The sequence below is a fragment of the Scatophagus argus genome, chromosome 10 (genome assembly GCF_020382885.2).
Source record: "Scatophagus argus isolate fScaArg1 chromosome 10, fScaArg1.pri, whole genome shotgun sequence".
Classification (NCBI taxonomy): domain Eukaryota; kingdom Metazoa; phylum Chordata; class Actinopteri; family Scatophagidae; genus Scatophagus; species Scatophagus argus.
In genome coordinates, this window is record NC_058502.1 from 12,879,285 (window position 1) to 12,903,489 (window position 24,205).

A 24,205-nucleotide genomic window follows, 5' to 3' on the forward strand; every position below is an offset into this window, starting at 1 on the left:
AACACTTCTAAAGAGATGTCAACAAATTGATCCACATAATGAAAAGAAAGTAGTTCTTTGTCAGCTTTTTGGAATCTCTATGACAATGTTGTCTTTTAAAAGAAGTGTATGCTGTCTGTCACTTCTCAAAGACACTTCTGTCTATTTTTCATTTATTATTTTGGAAATGGTTGAACATCAAAGGGGAGGCTTGGAAACTGCTACAGCATTCAGCACCACTAGAAGTTTTAAAATATAGACTTTTTGGGGTTTTATTTCTTGTTAAGTAAGAGATGGTAAGAAAAGGATTTGAGGGTTGTGAGTGAAGTCTATCGCTTCTCATTGTTCTGTTTATACAGGGTGACCTTGGAATGGAGGGCCGGAGCTTACCTTGACCTCCAAACTAAAAAAAACCAAAAACAAAATCCCAACTGTGATCATAAAAGGATGAACTGAGGATGGTGATTTCATTGAGAAGTTGGAATGAATGCAATATCTACCATGTTTTGTTTCTAGAAAGCTGAGTTAGGAGTTGCGAAGGATGTGAAGTGACAATTTAATATGGGTCCTGCTACCCGATCTTGTGGCCCTGTCTCGAAGAGGGTCCTTGTATCAAAATCTTGCTCAAACGCCATAATCTCAGCAGATATTGTTCTTATGTATTTCATATTCCTAAATTAGTTTCAGTTTAATACTACATATTACTACACAACAAACCAAGGACCGTGTATTTTTCTAGCACAGGAATACTATACAAAATGCACAGAAATCAGGGAGGAATGGAGCCCAGCTGCTCATTTTTCAGCTAGTAAAACCAACATTTCATAACAACAATAACAACCATGCTCCAGTGATGGAAGAAATACAGATTTGTTTTTTAACTGTCATTCAAAAGTAGCAAATACTGTAATGTAGAAATACTCAATTACGTGTTCCACTAAGTTATAATCAGCAAAATATTAAAAACAAAAGCAGGCTTGCAACTAACTGATACAGCTAATATTAACTTTGAACTGCTGGGTAGTTAAACTTATAACAAGCCATATTTCAGAATTGTATAATAATATTATATAATATTTTTATATGCAAAATATTAATCTAAAAGAAGCAAGTAGTCATATCTGGCAAATAAAACATACATTGTTTCCCTGTGAAATTAAGATGGGTGGGATGAAGAATCATAAAATAAGTAGATGCCAAACGTCATAGAGGAACTGAACTGACTCTGTATGTTTGCTTATATTGTCCATGAGTCCAATGAGCTGCTAGTTGTAGTGAAGTTATGTTAAAAATACTTCCTTTCAAGTTCCATTGTAAAATATAATGTAGGCCGAGTTCTCCAAAACTTCAATACCTCACAGTTTGTCCCTTGTAGCTTTTTGTAGTTTTAAATATGCGAAATAAATAGAGATTAAACAGTAAATTTAACCAAAACCATAATTCAAATATCATTTAATAAACACTTCCAAGTACAGAATTTTTATTCTGGGTTTCCTCCCTCAGACTGGGGCCACCCCGGGCTGTTGTTAATCCTCTGAACCCCATCATGGCGGCCCTGTGCGGGACGGGACTATCCAGAGGAGGGACTGGAGGGAGGAGCAGCCTGGAATGATGACGTAGGATTGGAATGAGGGAGTGAATGTTCCGGGTCAGAAACTGTACGGGAGAGGAAATTAACTCCGGGACGAGACGAAAAAGCGAGAACGCTATCCTGGTCCACACGGAGATGTAGTCTGTGTCTTTTACGCTACTAAGAGGGGGTATAACAGCGGCGGCGGTCGACGTGAGACTAGGAACCAAGTGGAGAAAAACAGGTGCCTACAAACTAACCAAAGTGAGACAACGTCGGACAATAATTCCTATGTTTGTCGCGACCTAACGAACGTTAGCTCGGTAACGTTACCGCGGTTTACTTTACCACAGTTGGAGTTTCGGCGTTTGCATCACTGTGAGGTTCGCCCCGTTTTTGTTTGACGGTTAATTTAATCCAGGACTGTCCCGCTGTAGCAATCTGTTGCATCCCCCTCCTGCCCGCTGTTTGTTTATCGCACGGGTAAGAGATTTATTCCCACCTCCCCCGTCATGTTTCACTGTATACCCCTGTGGCGGTGCAACCGTCATGTTGAGATGATCGATAAACGCCACTGCTCCCTGTTGTATGTGCCCGATGAGATTTATCGCTACGGACGGAGTTTGGAGGAGCTGTTGCTGGATGCCAACCAACTTCGAGACTTGCCCAAGGTAAGCAGAAACCCGCTTCCTGACACTGGTTCTAATGGCAGGTTTTGAGGTAGGGTACCTTAGCTTATTTTTGGTAACATGAAATGCGTCCCGTGAGAGTTTAGTGGGACCTCAGGACAGTAATTACGCAAGATCTGCAAGACTGGCACGCCGTGTAGGTGGAAATTTCCCCGGAACTACACTTTCCACCACAGAGTCTGGGTTTTGATCATAAAACATTTTAGTCCCAGGTGTCTCGGGCATTCATGGCATACCGCAAAGCGCTGACATTGTATCTGGTATGTCAAACCTGCTTGGCCAGGTGATACAAGGCTGAGGTCAGAAATACCCATGGCCCTTTGTTTTGAAAGCTCTGTTGCTGTCAGCAAGTTAGAGAGCCATGACTGTATGCAGAGAACATTAGTTATCTTATTTTTTCAGAGATTAGAGATATGGTGCTCTAGGGGAATATTTATTCCATAGTTGAGGAGAGGGATATGAACTATGAGCAGTATCATTAGTAACATGTATGTGATTTCCAGTCAGGTAAAGGCATTAACTCAAGATCAAAGGGTCTAAAACAACAATTAAAAAACAACAATAACAACGACAACAAAAAAACAAAACAAACAAACAAAAAAAACAATCACTGATTTGGATTATTCAGAAAAGGCCATTATATGTTGGCCCAGGCACAAGCACGCATTGTGCGGAGGTCGTTTATCATTAGATGATGGCTAAAAAAACTTGTCTGACAAATTTATCCAACAGTGTGGGCTAACAGCTAAATGAATTAATTGTTATGGCACAACACACATCATCATTTATAGATATTTGTATTCTTTTTTTTATTTTTATTAAATATTTTTATATTATTTTCTAACTATTTTAAAAGATGAGTTGCCAGAGTCACAGGCCCAGGTCATAAAAATTTCCATTCTGATTAACAGCGCATTGTTATCTGCCATCGGTAGAATATGGCTGCATCTCCTTATTAAGAGAAACACTGTGCGCATTTACGCACAATAGCATACCTTCATTAATTCTTTTACATCTCCCAACAGGCAGATGGGATCGGTTTGGATCTAATGTTAATTAATGTTCCGTTTTCTTTCCACATCTCGTGAAGCTCCCTCACATATAGCTGGGGTAAAGAAAAAGCTAAATGTTTAATTTCTTTAATATTAATTATGTTTAGGCAATTAGTCCAGGGTGTACCCCACCTCTTGGCCATAGTCAGCTGGGATGGGCTCCAGTCCCCCCGCGACCCTGACGGATAAGCGGTATAGAAAATGGATGGATGGATTAATAATGTTTAATAGTTTTGTCTGCCTTATCAAGTTTATAACTATAATTCTTAGTTCTGCTGCTTTAATGTCCCAGTGTATTTGCTGTAGTGACATTATTGCGTGCTGGGAAACATTTAAAATTGTCAGAAGCAGCCTACATAGAAAAAGAAAACACTCATGCCTCAATACAGCTCCCAATAAAGAAATCACCTGGACAGCTTGTGCTGCTGCGCTGCTTGACATAATGTAAAAACAGTATAGCTTATAGGGACCAGTAGACCTGTAGTAAGGGCAGTGAAATGTCCATACAGTTACAAGTTTCTAAAATCAGTTCTCAATAAATTATGAGGGAAGTAGCAGTGAATGAGAACAATTGTTGGTTTTTATTTGTTTTTTTGCTCAATCAGTTCACAAAGTGATTGAGTATTTAATGAAATAATTTATTCAAGGCTGTCTATCCACTATGGAGACACATTCAAAGTCCTGTAAAGTTGTCAGAACTGGTTATGTTTTAAAAGACTTCAAAACATCAAAATAAAACATGATGTTTTGCAGACGCACACAGCAACTGAATGATACGATGATTAAAGTACTCCATCATAACGTCTATTTACGTTTAATAGAAGTCATGTAAGAAGGTTGCAGGCTACTGAATTTCTAACAGGCTTTGTGAGGAGGGGATACACAAGCCCTGCCGTCTTACTTGTGAGCCTAGTGCTTCGGATTAAGTGGGATACTAGTTAAAGGATTTGCATGTTATTTCACATGTGCCAGAATGGTTCATTTCTCCATGTTAGAGCTTGAAACTCAAGATCCCAGAGTCTGACCTGTGGTGTCTCTCTAACATATAGCCTACAGCTGCTACAGTGAGTAAAAATATGACTGACTTTGTGGTTTTGATGCATGCTCCCTTTAACCTCTGCAGCCAAACCAGTTTTATTGTAGAAGCTGCTCTCATTGGCACTCACGAAAGTGTATTTTTAAGCTTGAGAATATTGTATTAGGTATTCTCAAAGTAACAGGGAGTACATTTGGTAATATATTGGGTTTAAAGCTGGACAGAGTATGAAATAAGGTTTAGTTCACTTGAAAAACTGTCCTGACCTCATGTAACTGAAGCTAACATGGGTCAGATGTAAAGCTGATTGGACCGAAGGAACATTTTGTGCCATTGGGACATTTCTTTTTTTTGTTCACAGGTGTGTAGTTTTAAGAAAATATCCCTCAGCCTTAGTCGGTTAATTAATTAAGCTCTTTAAGTAATTTAAACAGCACTGATTATTTAGTTTCAGTCTAAACAGAAAATACAGGGATTTTGTCCAGAAGTCCATGGAAGAGTGAAAAGAGAGCATATGTTTGGACTTGGCATGTCCATAGAAATTTGGTGGAACACAGATAATATGAGCTACCTCCTGTGGCCATGTCACACTGCTCCTGTTGTCCATGGAAGAAAGCACAGGAACAGGTATTTTGACTGAAAACAAAGACAGCATTATGTGTTTTGTTGTTGCCTCACCCGTGCATTTGTATGTCCTAGGGTTTTGATGAAGTCTTAATGAATCATTGACCCGATTGTTAAAGCAGTAGACCAATAAAACCATGAATACACATATCGGACATCACACCTGACAAACCAGGTACTTGTAAAGTAAGTCCTTTTTCCATTGTCTGTGCCCACAAGGATGTGGCTTGCCAGTGTACTCTCACTGTGACAGCACACATACAACTGCCTGACAATTTAGTAATCTGTGAAGTAAGTTCAGAAATATTTTAACCGTGTCTAGAGGATAGGCGGTGTTTTTTTACATGGTGACAAGAGAAACTGTTTATTGTGCTCTTTGGCATGCAGCTAATGTAATCAATGCTTGCTGAGTGAACCCAAGAAACGTCCAACTGGATAAACCTTTGTATCAGTCCAGTTCAGCGCTCACTGTGTGGCCTCCTCACATTTGCCACCGAGATGGCTAACTGATTAAATGCAGACCACTTATTTTATTATAGCATTGACACTGATGTAGCAAAGAGTAGAGTAGTAGAGTAGACACAGTACACGTATTTCAAGTCAATCATTTGAACCAGCAGGCAGATAAAGACTTGCACACGGCAGTTTTAACGGCAGGATGAAACGGCAAAGGTGTGTTTTTACAGTAACAAGACGAGACAAGTTGAACTTGAGCAGATAGTTTCAATAGTTAAAGAAAAATCTGATGACCAAGTCATAAAGCACAAGCTTGGATGAGTATGTTCAATGACTAAGTTCTATTTTGTTTGTTTGACTGTTGTATTATGTATTATTTGTGTTGACGCACAGAACACAAACAGTATCTTGTGTCTATTTGTTTTGTCAAGTTTGACCCACAGATACCATCAGTCTGGTTTGTAAATAGTAGTCAGTATTAAGAAACCAAAAGGATAAGAAGAAATACAAGACTCACTTGCTGCTGAAACGCTCTTTCCTGTTTGTCCAGTTTAAATGTAAATGCAACTTGGGGTCTGGGAAACTGTGATAGCATTTTTTGATAGACCAAATGGTTAAATGAAAAATAATTTGCTGATAATTTATTGTGGAAATAATCCCAAGTTCAGCTTTTTGGGGATATGCCATCATTACTCCAATTTAGGTGTTTCAAAAATTAGACACATGGTGATGATGGAGGTGGAGAAGAGGAGCAATGTCCTCTTTGAGACAGGAAGCTGCACAGTATATGACGTGTAAAGTGGTAAATACAGAGATGCTATGAATCCCAGAGCAGGAAGCTGGTGGTTGAGCTGACTTTCTATCATGTGATCTACTACAAGATGATGTTTTTGCAAAGAAAGAAACTGTCACAAAGGTTGTGCAGTTGTTGAGTCCCTTTTTTAACTTCAGCTTATGCTGTTGTATATAATACTGTATGTTTATGACCATAACCACTAACTACTGTTTTGGAGTTTTTGTTTATCATAAATAAAAGTGCACAGAAGCCTAGTACAGATAAACAACAAAATTTTAAAGATTTTGTTTAGGTAATGTACAGATTTCCATTACTAAACTTCAAACTCACATTCGTCTTTTATCGTATTAATTCATTAAGGTCATACAGTGGCCGCATTTAAAGTGCAATAATCCATGCACTCACTTCCCATAATCCACCTTCAGGCTTCTGCTTGTTCCCTAACAAACAGTTCCGAAGGTGAAACTGAAGATTCAAACATTGACTGGAGTTGAGCGTGGTTAATATATTCTTGAATCGGCCTGTTTTGTTTTTGTGAATGTTACACATGGATGATCGTTGGGGATGGCGTTAAGTGACGCTAACAGGAAGAACAGGTTTGCTGTCAGTATGCTAATGCAGGACTCGCAGAGTTCATTGCATATTTGGGACTAGGCTGATAATACACATGAACCAATTATGTATTGCTCTTTGTTACTTCTCTGATTGACTTTATTGTGATCAAGAGGATTAGAATGGGACCAAAGCCAGACAAGAACATCAGAATGAAACTGCCTTCATTTTCTCTCTCTCAAAAGGTTTTACGGTACCTGTGTTTGTTTTTGACTATGATTGCTGTGTCATTAAGGAGTGGAATTGTTCAAGCAGAGAGTGGTAAACATGTTGGTAAAATCCACTTCAAAGCTGAATTTGCATCATTTTCCTCACCTTCGCAGTTCAGCTTAGTTCTCTGGAAACGAACAAGTTTGTACTAGCCAAGACTTCCTTCATGAGCTCATCAAGAGACAACTGTTTGAGCTGTGCACTTGTGATTAAGACACTGACTTAGCAGGTGATTGATCAGGCAGTCCAGTAACATTATGATTGAATTCTTCTTCTGCTTTTTTCCCCTTACCACTACAGTTTGAGGGCAGTGGTATCAAATATTGTTGGAAATGGCACAATCATCAAGAAGTGATAATGTACTGGAAAACTGAGGCAAAGTTTAAAATAATGAACTGCGTCGGTTGTTTGTGCACCAGCCGTTCTACTGAATGAACCTTATAACAGCTTAATATGACAGATTTTCAGATCAGTAAAGCCTTATTGAGATCCATCAAGCTCCAGACAAAACATTGTATTTACATGAGCATACAGCTCCAGGACAGTAAGCTAATAAAAAGGAGAACAGACTTAAAGAGGCATTTTTTTCCTGCAGCCTAAAATGTTTGACCTTTTGAATGAGTCAAGTATTCGACTACCTGTTTTGAAATCTGTTCCCTACCCATAACAGAGTATTAAACAGGTGCTTATAAAAAGTTGTTTCAGTTTGGATTAAGTTTGGTTGCAATAGATTCCAGTAGTGACATGTTTTACGGCATGAATAGGTGTACAAAATTCTAGAGAACTTCAGAAAAGTACACACCCGACTCAATATTATCTGCTTTCTGTTTGGAATACACTGCTGTTGTGTTGCATTATTTGTGTTCCTTGTGTATGAGAATGGAGAACAAAGTTGTTCCATATTTAGGCAGAAATATGTGTGTCCAACATACTGGACATACAGAGCATATTTAACAGATAGTGTTGGTGACTGATTGTGATAAACATGGTTTTAGCAACTACGTTTCTAAGTAAACGCAAGTGGGAAGCCTCGTTCTTACTAGCAGTACAAAGGCCAGAGGGGAAAATGAGGAGGCTGGTTTTTCTGTTCATGCCAAAACATTAAGGAAACCTGAAGCAGTATTGTTAGCTATGTCCTTTACCAACACACAGGCAAGGTTCTGCCCGCTCTTGTTATGGCTGTCAAGTATGTGCTTGTGATATTTTCTTTTGCTTTTAAAAAAGTGTGCCAACAGGATCTTTCTCTCACAGAAATCGACAACAAAGAAGGTGGTACAAATGAGGCTAAGAATTGAAAATAGGGGGGGAAAATAATTCATGTCTTGTTAAGAATCCTCACAAATTACACAGGCAAACATAAAAATACCCATGTTTATAGCATGGGTATTTGTGATTAAAAAGGAATATCAGAAACCAAAGACAGCGTGTTGAGGCTACAAAATGGCCGTCATCATTGTGCTCATGTTCCTATGTGAAACCTTTTGGACTAGAAGAATACCTTGAACTGCAATCTTTTCCTTGCTTTTTCTTCCAGTCAAATCTTCTAACAGATGCATTACATCCAACTAGAAGACATTTTGACTTGTCATAGTTGGAAAAGCACAGGTGTTACTACTGACATTAACGACAGCTCAGTTTCAGGCAAGTGTCCCAATGAGTCATGTCAGTGTGACAGTGAGTCAACACACACAGTATCAACACTCTCAAACTGAAGCAGCTAAATGAATTCAGTCATGGTTCACATTTATGCCTGTGCTTTTCCTACTGTGACAGGCCGATGTGTCCTCCCTGTTAAAGGCGTACAGTTTCAGTTTCAGTTAAACGCAGCCATACATACATAGTTGGTAAAATTTCATACAGTATTTCAAGATACAGAAGAGTTGTTCTGAATCTTTCTATCGAGGACAGGGACTTGACTGTTAAGTCCTTTGTCACACATGGTTCACCTCCCCAGGCGTTTATACTTCATTTGCCTGATTAAATGTCTTGTCTTGTCTCACACTTCTGCTGTTCCGGTTAAAACAGGATGCAACCTTTATCTTTGTTTCTCACACTATGGTAATTCCATGTCATTCCTGCAGTAGCCCCGAATCAACTTCAACCTGAGCAAAGGTTTAATAATTGTGTCTGTGAAGAGGAATAATTGAAATCATTGTTTTACTGTGCACTGCCTTTTAATATAAAAAGTGAAATTAACTCATTCTTTCATTATCATGTCCAGGAATGCTAACAAGGCACATGTTTAAAAAAAATACAAAACTGAAGCTTGTTTAAGATGTGATGAGAATCTAGAAGTTGTGCTTTGTGTCACTAAGCATTAAGTCACATTCTGTTAATTGTTAAATGTTAGCATCTTTAATATAGATAATGCTCATGCCTGAGATTGTATTGCCTTTGCAATAGTATTTTCTATGAAAATACTATTGCAAAGGCTCCAGGTTCAGTTTTTTTTCCTTGCAGTGTGATGCTGAAAAATCAGTCAGGATGCACCAATGTTGTGAAAGAGCAAGAGAAAGTTAAAATGTGAAATCTTTTCAATATATTTTACTGAATATGTGTTTATTTTCACCTTTCAGCCATTTTTCCAGCTGGTGAAATTAAGGAAACTTGGCCTGAGTGACAATGAGATCCAGAGACTTCCACCAGAGATAGCCAACTTCATGCAGCTGGTAGAGCTGGATGTCTCTCGAAATGGTAAGAAGGGAAAGCACTGATATACTAAAGCAGCACATAATTAAACTAGAATGTTGCAATGCATGCATATGTTGCAAGTTCTGCAAATGAATCACAGTGACAGATTTACACCTCATTAGTGAAGCTGATGCAACATACAAATATTTAAAGATGGTTTGCATTAGCCTGAATCTCCCAAATTGTTTGGACATACCTGAAAATATTCCTTGAAACAGACTACACTGTTCAGAGTAGTGGTGGTAGAGTGAAACCAAACCCAATTCAGTAGGTCAACTAAATTAAAATAAAGCACAAAGTGTACTTTAACGCACAGTGCAGTTTGTTGTTGGGCTGACATTAAGTGGAGGTGTTTAAAACAACAACAAACTGAGTGAATTGTTTTAAGTGTGTGACCTTTGTAACATAACTACTGAATCATCAAACAGGTTTATCCTAGATTAGCTTCACCACAAAATGTCATTGTTGCATTTCAATCTGCACAATTATTGTTGTTTTTACTTTTTGCTGTTTTCACCTGTGCACTTAAAGCAACTGTCTTTGCTATATTATTATTAGATGGTTAATTTAACTACATATATATATATACCACTACCATATAAGTTATATTAAGGGATTATAAGTTAGAACATGTTTTAGGAGAGCTGAGTAGAGTGATTAAGAATTGTTTTAACATGTGCCCTTTTTTTTATTCAGATATTATGGAAATTCCAGAGAGTATTTCTTACTGCAAAGACCTCCAAGTGGCAGATTTCAGTGGAAATCCTTTAACAAGGTAGTCCTACTTATGTTTTCCCTTTCAAAAACATATTACCCATCAGTTATATGTAATGCTTTAATGTTGGCATCTTATGAAGTATTACACTATCAAGGTTTATAACGTTCTTTAAACCATGCATTTCACATTTATTGATTTTGATCCTTGATGCTTATTGAATTCCCCTCCCCCTGTTTATCTAAATTAAAAAACACTTTGGATAACAGAAGTAGGGGGTGTATCTTTGAAGAATATCTTTTTTTTGGAGAGGAACTCATATTTTGTGTATTTTTTAACATCCCTCCTATGATACCTGCCATGGTAAGCATTTTATACCCTCTCCTTGACAGATTGCTGATCATGTATAGTATGTTTTTCATTGTTGGGTGAGACTGAGTCTAATTTGCACCTCAGCAGGAGCAAAATCACATTGCTTTGCAGTGTGTAGTTTAGGAAGCAACAATGAACGGTATTACAAAATCATAGACATTCAATATTGTTCAAGTGCATACACACAACACTCTTTTTCCACATTAGTAACCACATTTTGCACTCTTTCATTGGACTTATTCTAACTGTTTAACAGTAAATGTGTAGTTCTCACTTTGGGTTAGCAGGAATGTATTGTCATTCAGTTGTCAGTCTTAAATTCACAGCAATAGGCCCAATCTGTTTTTGAAAGAATTAAATTAGAGCCATATTCAGATATCAAATTTAATAAAATAAATGCTTCCCACCATAATCGCAAATAGCTATATTATTTTGTGTTTTATTTAAAAATTAATTTCATAGTATTAGAACGTAGTTATAAGTATGATTCAGTCGTCTGTATTAACTATTTCACTAAAGGACCTGTCATTTTGAGATTGATGGCAGGTTCCACTTTTAATTTTAGTGGTCAAAATTATGTTTATATCAGTAAGATTTTGTTTACTTGTAGCTCTTGTGACCACAAGAGGACAGCTTAAATATACAAAACATGTCTGATTTCAGGGATTTATGGATGATTCAATACTATATTTGGTTTACCTTCATTTGAAATAATGTTTTGATGTTGAGCAGACATAGTCTTGCATGCCTGCGTTCATGTCGGATGCTCAAAGTTAGTTACAAGTTCACTTTAGCCACCAAAAGCGAAAATAAACAGAGCTCAAAGGATGCAAGTAGCATGATTTAGTTGTTGCTGCTATGGATCAATGTGTGGCCACAACTGCCGTCTAAGTACTCCCACCTGGTCAACCTGCAATATTAAAGAGGATAATGGTTTTTAAAGTAAATACTTTACAAACAAAAGAAAGTACGCAAATGGTTGTTGTTTCCATGTAGAAACTGAGAATATGGGTCTGTAGTATCCTGTTTTCAGGATAACTGGACTTTTATTGCCTGATAATATCATAGACTGTTTGTGTAGCAGGTGCAATTAGTGTAATTGCTGATCATGTCCAGAAGCAGTCAGATTTTCCAATGTAATCACAGCCTCATCATCCAACATCCACAACACGCACAATCAACATCCTGGAGATGAACAGACAATTTGACGGTTTAAATGTCGTTAAACCATTTAAAGCTGCATGTAGCAATTTTTTAATAAAAAAGGCAGGACAGAGGACAAAGATAAATAGCAACAAACACAGATAAACTTATGAAGACTTTACGGCTGAAGTGTGGGGAACTCTCGCCTAATGTCACTTACAGTACCGTCTCAGTAAAAACAACGCGACACAGGTTTTTAGTTAGAATCCTCCTCTCATCTTGACCTTAAAACATTACCCCAGTATTAACTCTCACATAAATGTCAAAAAATTTTCTTGAAGTATTTAAAACATTTGAATTAAATTATTTTCTGTGTACTCCTTTTCGGCTGGTATCACACCCTGTGTCTTCTCTGTAATTTTCCCAGGTTACCTGAAAGCTTTCCAGAGTTACGGAATCTAACATGCCTTTCCATCAATGATATTTCATTACAAGTTCTTCCAGACAACATTGGAAAGTAAGTAAATGCTCAGTGTTTTACCATATGTGCCATGGCATATTGAGATTGAATATCTATGTAGCCTTTGCCAGAAAAACATTTCTGCAGTTTCATATCAGAGGTATAAATGAAAGTGTTTATCTTATCTTGAAATGAGTAATATCCATGTCACTTTGATCAAATGTTAAATAGATGATGTTTAGGGTGTGTGTAGCTTTCAGAAATCTAAAACTTTTCAATACTTGACCTCCCTTATTTTGGAGCATTTTTCCTCCTGAGCAGACATTATGACAGTGTCTTTGTTAGCCAGAGGAGTTTGAAAACCTGTGATGTTTACAGACTATTAGCAAATTTGCTACAGCACACCTCACTGAATGTTGTGCAGTAAATGCTGTTGACAGCAGAAATACACAAAGCGTGTCAAAGTGCTGAATTTATAAGGTCTCACTTCTCCCGTATTGTAATTAATTCTTCAAAAGTCACTGGATTGAGAAATATAAAAAAAACATACCAGCCACATTACTCTTCACAGACTCTTCAGTCTGTGTTTTCTCCTCGGCTGCATTGTCTTTGTACATAAAAGGCTTGTTGTGAGATGGCACATTATCTGCTGTAGTGAAAGGGCATGTCTGTGAACATTCTTATTCCTTTGAGGTCTCCTTTATTGTTGAGTCGAGTTATAATTGGATTTAATAACAGAACTATGTGCTTTTACGTCAAATTGCCACTAGGGATGTTTTTAGTAGAAGTCTGGAATTCAAGGGAAACTGACTTTAAATCCTTACAGGGGTGGATTTAAAGGGATAAAATTACCCCGAGGCAGCCAATCCAAAAATTTCTACATCTCATTACCTTTTTAATCATAAACTAATCATATAACACTGTACTATGTTTTATGCATGTTTAATGCATTTTAAAAACAGAATTATATAATGTAGATGTAAAAATAGGCATGTTCTTTGAAGGCAGTTTTTCTGATGTTGATCACTAAAGTGAAACTTGTACTGATAAAGTTCAGATGTACATTTTGTAAAATTATTGGCACTGGTTTGGATGGCATATTTTAACTATTAGATAACCGCTGAAACAGTTGGGGCTAAACCAAACAGACATTTGTCTTGGCTTGCCAAAGTGCCATAAATTGAGAATTACTCTTGAACCTCTAAGGGATAATATATGAATAGCGGATGAGAGGCTAAGTGTATGATTTAAGAAATGATTCTTCTTGCTCCTTTAGTGGTCGCAGGTCAGGCTTGTAGACTTTGAAATAATACCATGCTTCTTACAGATGGGTTTTTAGGCTTAATGTTAATCTGATGTTATACATGCACAGTATTTAGCTCAAGGATAGAAATTAGATTTCACGCAAGACATAAAACATTAGATTTTCTTGTGAAGATCTGATTTATATTGTACTGATTTTGCACACAGTCTCTTAGGGTTGCCAACAAAGTCAGCTTATGTTCAAGAGATCTCCTACCACTCTTTTCTCCATGCCACGGCATGTGCCCCACATGTGTCCCATATCTCTCTTACATAACGCAGTGACTTGAGGCCTGTTCTTTGTCAAAGGAAGAAGGTAATGAAAACCATAACACAGTTGGAAAAGTGGATAAGATAAACGTTCAAGGGGTTAAATGACATCAATGGCTTATCTCCTGAGATGAGTGTGTTTTCTGAGGAAAAACACATCTTTCACAGAAACCTGAGAGACTTGATGCAGTTAAAGAGTTGTTTTCATTATTTATTCTACCTCAGTGAGGTGATGTGGTGAATGAAAAAATACAGATTTAATGAATAGCAGCCTTTGTCACATTTGAGAGTTAGCACTGAGATTTAATATAGACAAAATTTGAAATCGGTTCCAACATACCTTTCAGATTCAGTTTAATCTCTTTGGCTCATTCTGCATTCTCAGTTAAATTCATTAGCTAACATTATGAGCTTAGACTGCAGTGTCACTGTAAATGCTTTTTAGCCATCTAGAGACTGAAAATAGAATCACCAAACTATTTATTGTTTTTTCTTCATTTAACTCAGCTAATTGACTTGTAAAAGTTCTTTGGTATTTCGATCAGGAAAATTGGTACATCTCTTACCGTTCATAGAACCTTACTTAATCTTTAGATTTATATTGCATATTATAGTACAGTACTGAGGTTTACATAAGCAGCACTGCAAGAAGATAACCCTGTACTTTGGTCTGTGATGCCATTTAGACATTTTGCTCTTCATTTAAAGTATGCAGCTCTTGTTTATGCTGTCGCGATTTTACAGCCTTGATAAGACTGACACACCTCCAAAGTACTTCCCGTTCCCAGATATCTGATTACGGTACAAGAAGATCGTTTGCAGCCATGTTTTTTGCTAGAAAACTCTTTGCTTTCTCTCCCAATACACTTAGAGTGCCATGTGTAACATACGGTACATCCGTGTTATGGAGATGCAGAAACTGGAGTTAATGTTTCTATGGCATTTCCAGAAAAGCATAAAACATCATTCGTTTTGCTTGTCATTTCAGCCTTTCCAATTTGGCATCACTAGAACTCAGAGAAAATCTGCTGACGTTCCTACCAGAGTAAGTATTCAACCAACTGCTCTGCCTGTATAGATATAAGTGCATAAATATTGCTTTAATATTATAAATTTAATAATATCTTTTGTATCTCCAAAGAGTAACTTGTGTGGCTAAGTGTATAACAGAGATTGTGTATGTTCCTGAAGAGTACATTTACTGAGTTAACAAAGGTTAATAAGTTATAGAACATGCGGCAAACCTCTGACTTTCCTTGCATCTGTCATCCACAGATCACTATCTCTGCTTCATAGACTTGAAGAACTCGACCTTGGCAATAATGAACTCTTCAGTTTGGTAAGATGTGTTTTTCTTTTCTGGATGCTGGGAATCTTGTTTACTCACAAAATGAGCAGAACAAAACGTTTCCCATTTCCTTGTTCTTGTCATGTCCAAGTAGATTAGCATCCCTCGAGAACAGCTTTCCCCTCATATCACACAGATTGGAGGATGACCGTCTGCTTTGAGCTTTGGTTTTAAGTCGTAATCTTATGTGAGCTGTCAAATGGTTTGCTGACAGATCAGAGCAAAGTCAAGCTGTTTTATATTTTATTTCTAATTTATTCCTCAGTTGTGTGAATGCTGAATAAGTATGTAATGTATTTAATCTACAATAGTAAAATTCAGTTTTGATCTTTTCATTGACCTTGAACAACTTAAAAACAACCATGATGCCAAAAAACTGTGCAATAGGTAGAAAACCCTCTTGATGGAAGCAGTGTAGCTTGAAGATGAAGAACAAATAGAAATAAATGGGAAAGTTGTTTGTTTTTTTTCATGCGTTTCAATTGACCTTTAGTGCTTTTGAAGTCACTTACGTTGCATTTTTCTGCTTTCTTGTCTTTTGTTGTCTCTCTCTTCTATTTTCCTTTCTGTTACTCTTCCTACATTTCTTCCTCCCACACAGCCAGAGTCAATAGGCTGTCTTGTCAGTTTAAAGGACTTATGGCTGGATGGAAACCAGCTGGCTGAAATACCTAAAGTAAGCTAATTGTCTAATTTATGTTCTTTATTTGAGATTCTGTTGTTGTCTCTTAATTAATTAGAATACCGCTACTTGATTTAGTTAATTTAATTTAATGGGCAACTCTGTCCAAGTTAATTTCCCCGCTTTTAAAATGTTAAAAAAAAAAAAAAAACCCTCCCACTTGGATGATAGTGAAAACCAGTGACGTAGGTTACTGTGATGAGGCCCAACCCTCCCTCAACCCTCACACAGGTTCAATGGCAGTGTAAACATAAAGAGTGACTAAAGTGTGAGCTTGGCAGATTTGAACTTGGAGGTTGACAATGATTTTCACCACTCACTATTCAAAGTTACTCTGCAGCTCAACTAGGGAGACAGAGAGAGAGACAGACAGCAGCAGTGGTTGAGTGAGAATGAGTGGAGAGAGGGAATAGCGTTGCGAACAAAGCAGAGAATCAGAGAAATAAAAGGTTCTTTTCTGATTGTTTCACAGTGGTTATGTTGTAAAGCACTAAAACAGGGTGTTGCTTTGCCAGATTTTGTGAGAATTCAGCTGTAGTGCTTGTACTGTCCTGTCTGCTGTGTGAGGCTGGCCCTGCGTCTGTTTGTTTTGTTCTGCCACACCTTTGGCCAAGGCACAGGTGGACTAGGGCATTTATATTTAGCACCGTCATCAAAAAGTTTTTAGAAGGGCCTGGGAAAATAGATTTTCACACTTAAACATGCACACTTTGACCGGTATTATACCAAATGTTTACCTCTGCGTACACAAAGAGCCCTACTGGAAAGCTTGAGAAATAAACTGCAAATCTAAGGAAATTAAGGTAGTTTTCTTTACCTTCCTTGACAAAGCTTTGGATATTTGCAAGTAATATTTGCACTAAAAGGCATCTAATTAATCAGATTATAACATCACCACCAATATTTTGCCATTACCCAAGTTCTGAGATAAAAATGTAGCAAATGCGTAGACAACATTGATTGTACCCCGTTTTCCTAGATTGTATTTTCCGCCACATTATTGTAACTTACATGTTAGCTTATCACAATATTTTGCTCTGAACCTCAGGAGATGGGCAGTATGAAAAGCCTGTTGTGTCTGGACGTATCAGAAAATAAAATTGAGCGACTTCCAGAAGAAATAGGTGGCCTGGTGTCTCTCACTGACCTGCTGGTGTCTCAAAATCTCATTGATGCTCTACCAGAAAGCATCGGTAAGCATGTGGATTTTTCTTTCTCCTCATTGAAACTGACTTGTTGGCATGCTCATATGTTAAATCCATGTAATTTAAGATGTTTAATGTACTTTATCAGCCAATATGCTGTGTCTGCATTTAATTTCAGAAACCTTTAGTGAAAATGACCCACTTAAAATAAATGCAAGCATCGATTTTACAAGATGGTAAACATTTTCCACAGTTTCACAGTAACTGCTTCGTCACCCTGCTGCTGATCAATCTGAACAACTTCAACTTTACAACTTAATTGTCCCACCAAGGCCAGAAAATTACCTTTGTTGTCACCACATGTAATAAAAGATGATGTTACAGCCAAGGTTTATTTTGATGAATGGATGTGTTTTTTTCTGTGTCTGCAGGAAAACTACGGAAACTTTCTATACTGAAAGCTGATCAGAATAGGCTAACTTTTCTTCCAGAGAGCATTGGTAACTGTGAAAGCCTTACTGAACTTGTGCTCACAGAGAACCGGCTACAGGTATGACTGCAACTGCATTACTCTCTAGTCTTTAAAAATTTAAAGAATACTATATAGGATCAGTACCTTCACACTTAGTGTATAGAGTTTGGCTTTGGCTGGCCCATGGTAAACACCTTGAAAATGACTGTAAGCCAAACTAATATCCAGACTACTTAAATACACATCACCGAATTACTTTAAAACACAGCTGCAGCAACACATCACATTCATGCTTTTGATGTAATGAAAGATCTCCTCATCATTCCAGCTGACATCAAATTGTTATAGATGTGTGAATGCGTTTGTTTTTTGCCTTTTACCAAGCTGCATCAAAACAGCACCAACAGCAAAAAAATCACACTATTACATATTATTCAGTAGCCTAAAAACCATACAGCAATCTACCTTTTATGGTAGGCTGCTTTTGAACTGACTGAAAACGTTAGCAGATTCTCATAATTATTCAGTGAGATGTAAAAAAGTGACATGAATAAATAAAAGTTATTTGGGGATTGGCCTGTAGGTAAACTTAGCAATCAGGTAATAATAATTATAATAATGAAAATAATAATAATAATGACTTACTTACGTACTTATTTACTTACTTTCCAAGACAGGTTAAATAGTGCGGGAGAGGTTATAATGGATTATTCATTCATTCATTAATACTCAGAGAAATGGAAATGAAATGGCCACTCTCACCAGTCTTTTCTTCTGTTTTATGTGCAACCACTGTGAGACGTCTCCAATAGACAATTTGGGATAAAATGTTGACTCAAAACTCTCTATGAGATATGAATATTCTTATTGTGACTTTGAGGTTATTAACCTTCCAGTGTATTGGACAAGCACATGATGTTTTCTCTAATTCTTGGTTTCATGCATTTATTGACACAGGGTTTGCCACGGAGTATTGGGAAATTGAAGCGACTTTCCAACTTCAACTGTGACAGAAACCAACTGATGTTTTTACCAAAAGAGGTGAGCTTTTTACCTGAAATCACCTGAAACCGAAACCAGAATGAATGAAAAACAAAGAGCTGCAACACTCTTTGCCTGCAGGTGTTACAAGTGTCAAACGTGCAGGTGCTATTGCTGTCTTTTCTTGTAGATTGTGCATATTGATGTGTTCTACATCTCTCAGATCTAAACTGCTGCTGCTGGTCAGTGGGTGGTGCAGTTTGGATTGGAGATTTAGTTCTGACCTGCAATACAGAATTCAAATTACTCCAAACCTGTTATTTTGTTTTTCTATAATAAAATTGATAATGTTTGAGTGAACAGGTGTAATCTGTAAAGTTAGCCTGTGGTTACATTATGTAATTCTTAAATGAAGTGTTGAGATTTTCCTTGGCTCAAACTGTCTAAAGTTCATTCACGTTTGGGTCAACAATGCACTCGCTTGTTGTACTCCCTCATTTCACTTTCACTGCTCAGTCTTCTGGCTTGTTCAGCTCCGTCTTGAGTGTCTCCATTGTGTTTGTATGTGACATTCTTTTCTAACCTCTTGTCTGCTTAAGTGAAGGCAGGCCTGCTTTAAAGCTTCATCTGAAAGGCTCCTTCACACTTCGTACAATGCCCCTGTGTCTTAATGATGCAAAGACTGCAGTGTTCCGAGGAAAATAACAATTGGCTTAGATAATGAATTGATGGCGATGGTGTCACTGTTTTCTCAAAGCTGTATTGCATGGCATCTCTAAAAATCACATTGTGACCATGGCCTATGTATCGATTTGTGCTTTGCTGAGCTACTTGACCACTGGCCCAGTTTTATAGACTCTATTGATTGTTGATTAGTTGGTCATAACATTAGTTGTTCAGTGCTTACATGGTATCAGATGTAATATTATATTTCTTTTAGAATTTGTTTACTCCTTATGCTTTGTTTACTGATGACTTTATTCCAGTTTGTGAATACATTAAGCACATTTCATATTCCCTTGATCAGATTAACCTGTTAACATGATGGATCTCTGTAACAGCATCCTGCTCACATCTGAGCAGATTAATAGATTACAGCTGCAGTTTAGCTGGCCCATCAAGTCTCTACTTTAGCTGGCCACTGGGCCTAATTGTTCCTAATTTTAGTTCCCTCTGCCACATCCCATTGACATTTAACTGCTCTGCCACTGAAATCACCAATTCTGGGACAAAGTGCCCAAATGCTGGCAGCAGATTTCCTGTGCTCATTTTGCCCTGGCTTTGTCAAAATAATAATAATAATAACAATAATAAAAAGTACAATTGAAGCCTTTATGTGCGTATGGTTACACCGTGTTTTCATGCATCACAGAACACCTGTGTAGTGACTCACACACAGCCTACTCCTGCTGTCTCCTCTGCTATCTAGATTGGGGGCTGCAGCGGTCTGAATGTTTTCTGTGTACGAGAGAACAGACTGACGAGAATACCGTCAGAGCTGTCACAAGCCACAGAGCTGCATGTGCTCGATGTCTCTGGAAACAGGTTTGTTCAACAACACACTCGTATCTTATTTTTACACACATCTTGGTGCCAGAGAGGAGTGAAAAACCACATTATCACTAAAACACACTGAGCTTCAAGTGACTTGCAGGCTTCTCGGATACTTAGTGAGGATAATGATTTATCATACTTGATAAATACTTGATGAAATACAAGATTTCTGCTGTTTATGCCTAAAGGTCATCTTTAAGTTTTTACTGTGTTACTCATCTTCAGTCAGAGGCTGTTTTGGCTGTGTTTCTCTGCCAGTACCTGATTTGATCCAAGCTTTGTCTTCAGAGAAAGCTGAAGGAATGTCTGCCGCTTTAGTCTCACACAAACATGTTCATTCAGTGTCTGGAGATTGTCTCCCTTCTCCCCAACAGCTGCCAAGTTTCTCATCCTAGTACTAATCCAAGAATGTTTACCTGCGGGTACCTTGTGGTTTCTTTAAACCATATGTGATATGAGCCAGTTAGTGGTTTATATGCTGTTTGTTTTCAGGCTCACCCATTTACCGTTGTCGCTGACCACATTACGACTGAAGGCCTTGTGGTTGTCTGAAAACCAGTCGCAGCCTCTCCTCACCTTCCAGACGGATGTGGATATTGACACAGGCGAGAAGGTGCTCACCTGTGTGCTGCTGCCCCAACAACCAGGTGATTCAGAGAATAAAGGTAATGTTTTTCATCTAGTGCTAGATAATCCTAATAGGTCTGAGTAACCATTGTGAATCATCTGTATTATCTGGAGCCGTTGTAGTCTATGTGTTCATGGGCAGTATTTCTTTGCATGTGTACAGTTGTATGTATGTACATCCAAGTAGATTAGTGTCTCTGCGGTTCCTAAGTGTCAGGCTTCTCCCAGAGTGAAATGACTCGGTGGCAACACTGTGACATTTGAGTAATATTCCTCATCAGTTCTTGCAGAGTATTTCATGCCCCGCGGTTTTTGATGACATTATCACATGATGTGCTCGGGGAAGCACACTGTGTTCTGCGCCCTCCGATTCTTTCCTGCGGTGTCTGTCGATTATGAGATCCTGTAAGGGATCACAGTGCCTATAACAGATCAGGGCCTCTCCTGTCCCTTGAGGCCCTCCTTGGTTATGTTTTTCAGAAATGCGATGGATTGGACAGCTAAAGAGGCTTAGCAGTGGCTGGCCTGCTGCCATTAAAAGCTCACCCACTGGGTATAGAGATGTCGGCTCTATCTCTTCCTGATACAACAGTTTATTGTAATATTTTTATTGTTTACTGTCAACCTAAATCTGTAGTGTATTTGTGATAAACTTCAAAATATTTGCTCCTGGCGTGTTACTGTATTTTTCCTATGAGAACATGTTGCTTCCTCTGTAAAAAAAAAAAGAAATGGTGAATGTATGCATTCATTTTTGAGACGTGCTGTCGCTCTGCTGTGGGAAAGATGCCGATACAAGACTGGTGGAGATCAGATGAGTGAGGCTGAAGCTGAGTTTGGGGGCGGGGAAGATTGTGTTGCTGTAAGCCTGTGACTAAGCTGGGATTTGAAACTGTGATCTGGCAGTTTCCGGCGCTGGGTTATGTGACAGCTTTCATTTCTTGAGTTGGCACATTGCAGAGAAGCAACCGCAACAACCATATTGATTTTAATCTTCTGAAATATTCACATCAGCCTGCACTCAATAACTCTGTCTGATTACTGTGGTGTGTGAATGGATTCCAGTAATGCAAATTGTGTCGTCTATTTTTAAAAACAACCACAGGCTCTGATAATCTTGCCCGCTGCGGAGCCTTGGAGAGCCTGGTGAATGACATGGCAGATGACACGTGGGACGACAAGGCAGTGAACAGGATCAGTGCCATTCACTTCCTGGATGAAGATGAGGATGAGGACGATGACAAGGTGAGACAAGCGAACTTAAATTTCACGACAGTCCGTCCAGTGGTTGGTGATATCAGTGATTGACCACAAATTTTAACTTGGTGGTGGTACTGAAGGAAAAGTCAGCTCATCAGAGTCAGTATGATTCATCCTCTGGCGACCATAAATGTCTATAGAACATTCAGTGGCAATTTAGTATATAGATTTTGAGATAACAAATAGCTGAAGCACCTTGAATTCCTCAAATAGGGAGATTGTCTTCTTGCCTACATAAAAGGAGGCATTTGAAACTCCCAGTGTAAGTGTTGGCTAGTGATACTGTGCTTTCGTTTCATTTATATGTTTTATATTATATGTTTAACTAACTAATTTCATGATAATCAGTTGCATGCAGACAGTGTTTGCTCACAGCATGTTAAATATCAGCTCGCAACATCTTGTCACAAGTCTGACTTGTGGACTACTGAGTCTCAGTCTTCGTCTTTTGGTAATCGTTATTTTAAAAATATTATTTAAAAAATTAATAGTCACAATCATTTGAATGATAATCTTTTTCATTTTGAGTATTTTATTGATTAATTACTTTTGTCCTGGCTTTGCAGGACGGTTGACATTAGTAACATGTTTCAGTGTCTCTTAGTTTTCAGTTGTTTTTGACTTGCCTTTCATACTGCAGATATGATAAATGTATCATCAATGTGAATCTGTTTCCTTCACACAGGGAACATTACTTCGACGGGCCACGCCTCACCCAGGTGAGCTGAAAACAATGAAGAAAGCGGCCGAGAACATCCGCAATGACCTGAACGCTGCCAAAGGCCTGGACTCCAACAAAAACGAGGTCAATAACGCTGCAGACAGAGTGACCACGTCCGTGTGACCTTTTACCTCAGAAATGTTTTTTACCTCCTGTGTCTCACCGTGTCGTCCTGCACAAACCCCACAGCTCCCTTTTTTTCCTTTACCTACAAACCCCGGTGTGGCCTACCCCTCCTCTGATTAAACCCCGGGACGCCTGTAACCTTATTCCATCTTCAGCCCTGTGTAAAACGTGTTTGACTCAGTCTATCAGGGCCGCTGTGCCTTCCTCTTTTTAATTAATGTCCACAGCAATAATCTGCACAGAGATGCTCCTTTTAAAAAAAAAGATATTTTAAAGATTTATTACTTTTTTAAATGCCTCTTTTTAAAAATATATGTTAGGTAGTTGCACTATTATCAGTCTTTATAATATGGTCAAACATTCGTAAATGTATTATATATTTGTTCTATATCTATTTTTAAAACACTGGGTGAATACTTCTTTTTACATTTTGGGCAAACATAAAAGCAGGAGTTTTTGGACCTACTGATTAAGGATTGTACAGTCTCTTGTGAATATTGATACTTTTATACTTTTTGGCAGCTCAGATGTAAATAAAAGTGTATAGCAAATTTCTTAATCAGTTGCAGATTATTAAACTTTTTTTTTCTAGGTACTTTTTTCTTTTTCTATTTTTTTTTTCTGTCACAGCAATGAACAAAACACAGTCACTAATGTCTTATTCAGTCTATATAATTGTCATTGGGTGAATGGATGGCCTTCAATCCTGTAAAACCTGTAAAACTTCTAGACTTATTTTTAGATAATAAATAGATCTGACTAATTGATTTAAGTTTGGACTTAAGTACTGCACAGCAAACTTTAATTACTCATCTGCAGTGTAATTATGCTGAAATAACAATGCTGTCTTATTTATATGTGCTGTGCTTCACTGCTTTGCAGCATTTTTTAAATAGATGCCAAAAACAGCTTTTTTTTCTTTTCTTTCTTTTTTTTTTAAAGTTATCCCTCCCTTTAACTAAGAGTACTGTATAATCATTGGAGGTTTGGTGAGAGTGAGGTTCATACCACAAGGATGGCATCCTTTAAAAATGCAGTCGTTAGAAGTTCCACTTTAATGCACTTCTCAGCGTTTCTCAAATCCTTTTACATGGTACATGGTAAATTGTATTTTTTGTTTTTGTTTCCTTTTAAATCGATTGATTGAAAAAAATGAACCAGAGAAATTGGTTCCAGTGTTGGTTTTAAATGTTTTTAATTATTATTATTTTTTTTGATCAAACTGCACAAAACAGATCTCAAATGGGCGCTGTGCCTTGAGATTTTGATGACTTTTTAACCACTGATCAATAAAATGAGTGCAACACTAAAC

At 37.8% G+C, this 24,205-nt stretch overlaps 1 protein-coding gene across 2 annotated transcripts; it reads left to right on the forward strand.

Moving 5' to 3' along the window:
• Window positions 1–1,591: 1,591 nt before the first annotated feature.
• lrrc1 (leucine rich repeat containing 1) lies at window positions 1,592–24,204 on the forward strand. Of its 2 annotated transcripts, none has more exons than XM_046401884.1 (14): window positions 1,592–2,220; window positions 9,601–9,718; window positions 10,412–10,490; window positions 12,373–12,462; window positions 14,966–15,022; window positions 15,253–15,316; window positions 15,927–16,001; window positions 17,056–17,200; window positions 17,584–17,702; window positions 18,582–18,665; window positions 20,035–20,150; window positions 20,652–20,806; window positions 21,892–22,031; window positions 22,732–24,204. In XM_046401884.1, the coding sequence occupies exons 1-14, from the start codon at window positions 2,062–2,064 to the stop codon at window positions 22,888–22,890; spliced, it is 1,560 nt and encodes a 519-aa protein (XP_046257840.1). In that variant the 5' UTR covers window positions 1,592–2,061; the 3' UTR covers window positions 22,891–24,204. The 2 variants fall into 2 exon arrangements, with proteins under 2 accessions (XP_046257840.1, XP_046257839.1); XM_046401883.1 differs by having other exon boundaries at window positions 1,595–2,220; window positions 20,652–20,824.
• The last annotated feature ends 1 nt before the right edge of the window (window position 24,205 follows it).

Excerpts from the sequence above, each read along its gene's own strand:
- lrrc1 (XM_046401883.1), top strand. The coding sequence starts at position 2,062 with ATGTTTCACTGTATACCCCTGTGGCGGTGCAACCGTCATGTTGAGATG. Across the intron at positions 9,719-10,411 it reads GCTGGATGTCTCTCGAAATG|ATATTATGGAAATTCCAGAG; the intron begins GTAAGAAGGGAA and ends TTTTTTATTCAG. Across the intron at positions 20,151-20,651 it reads CTCGATGTCTCTGGAAACAG|GCTCACCCATTTACCGTTGT; the intron begins GTTTGTTCAACA and ends GTTTGTTTTCAG.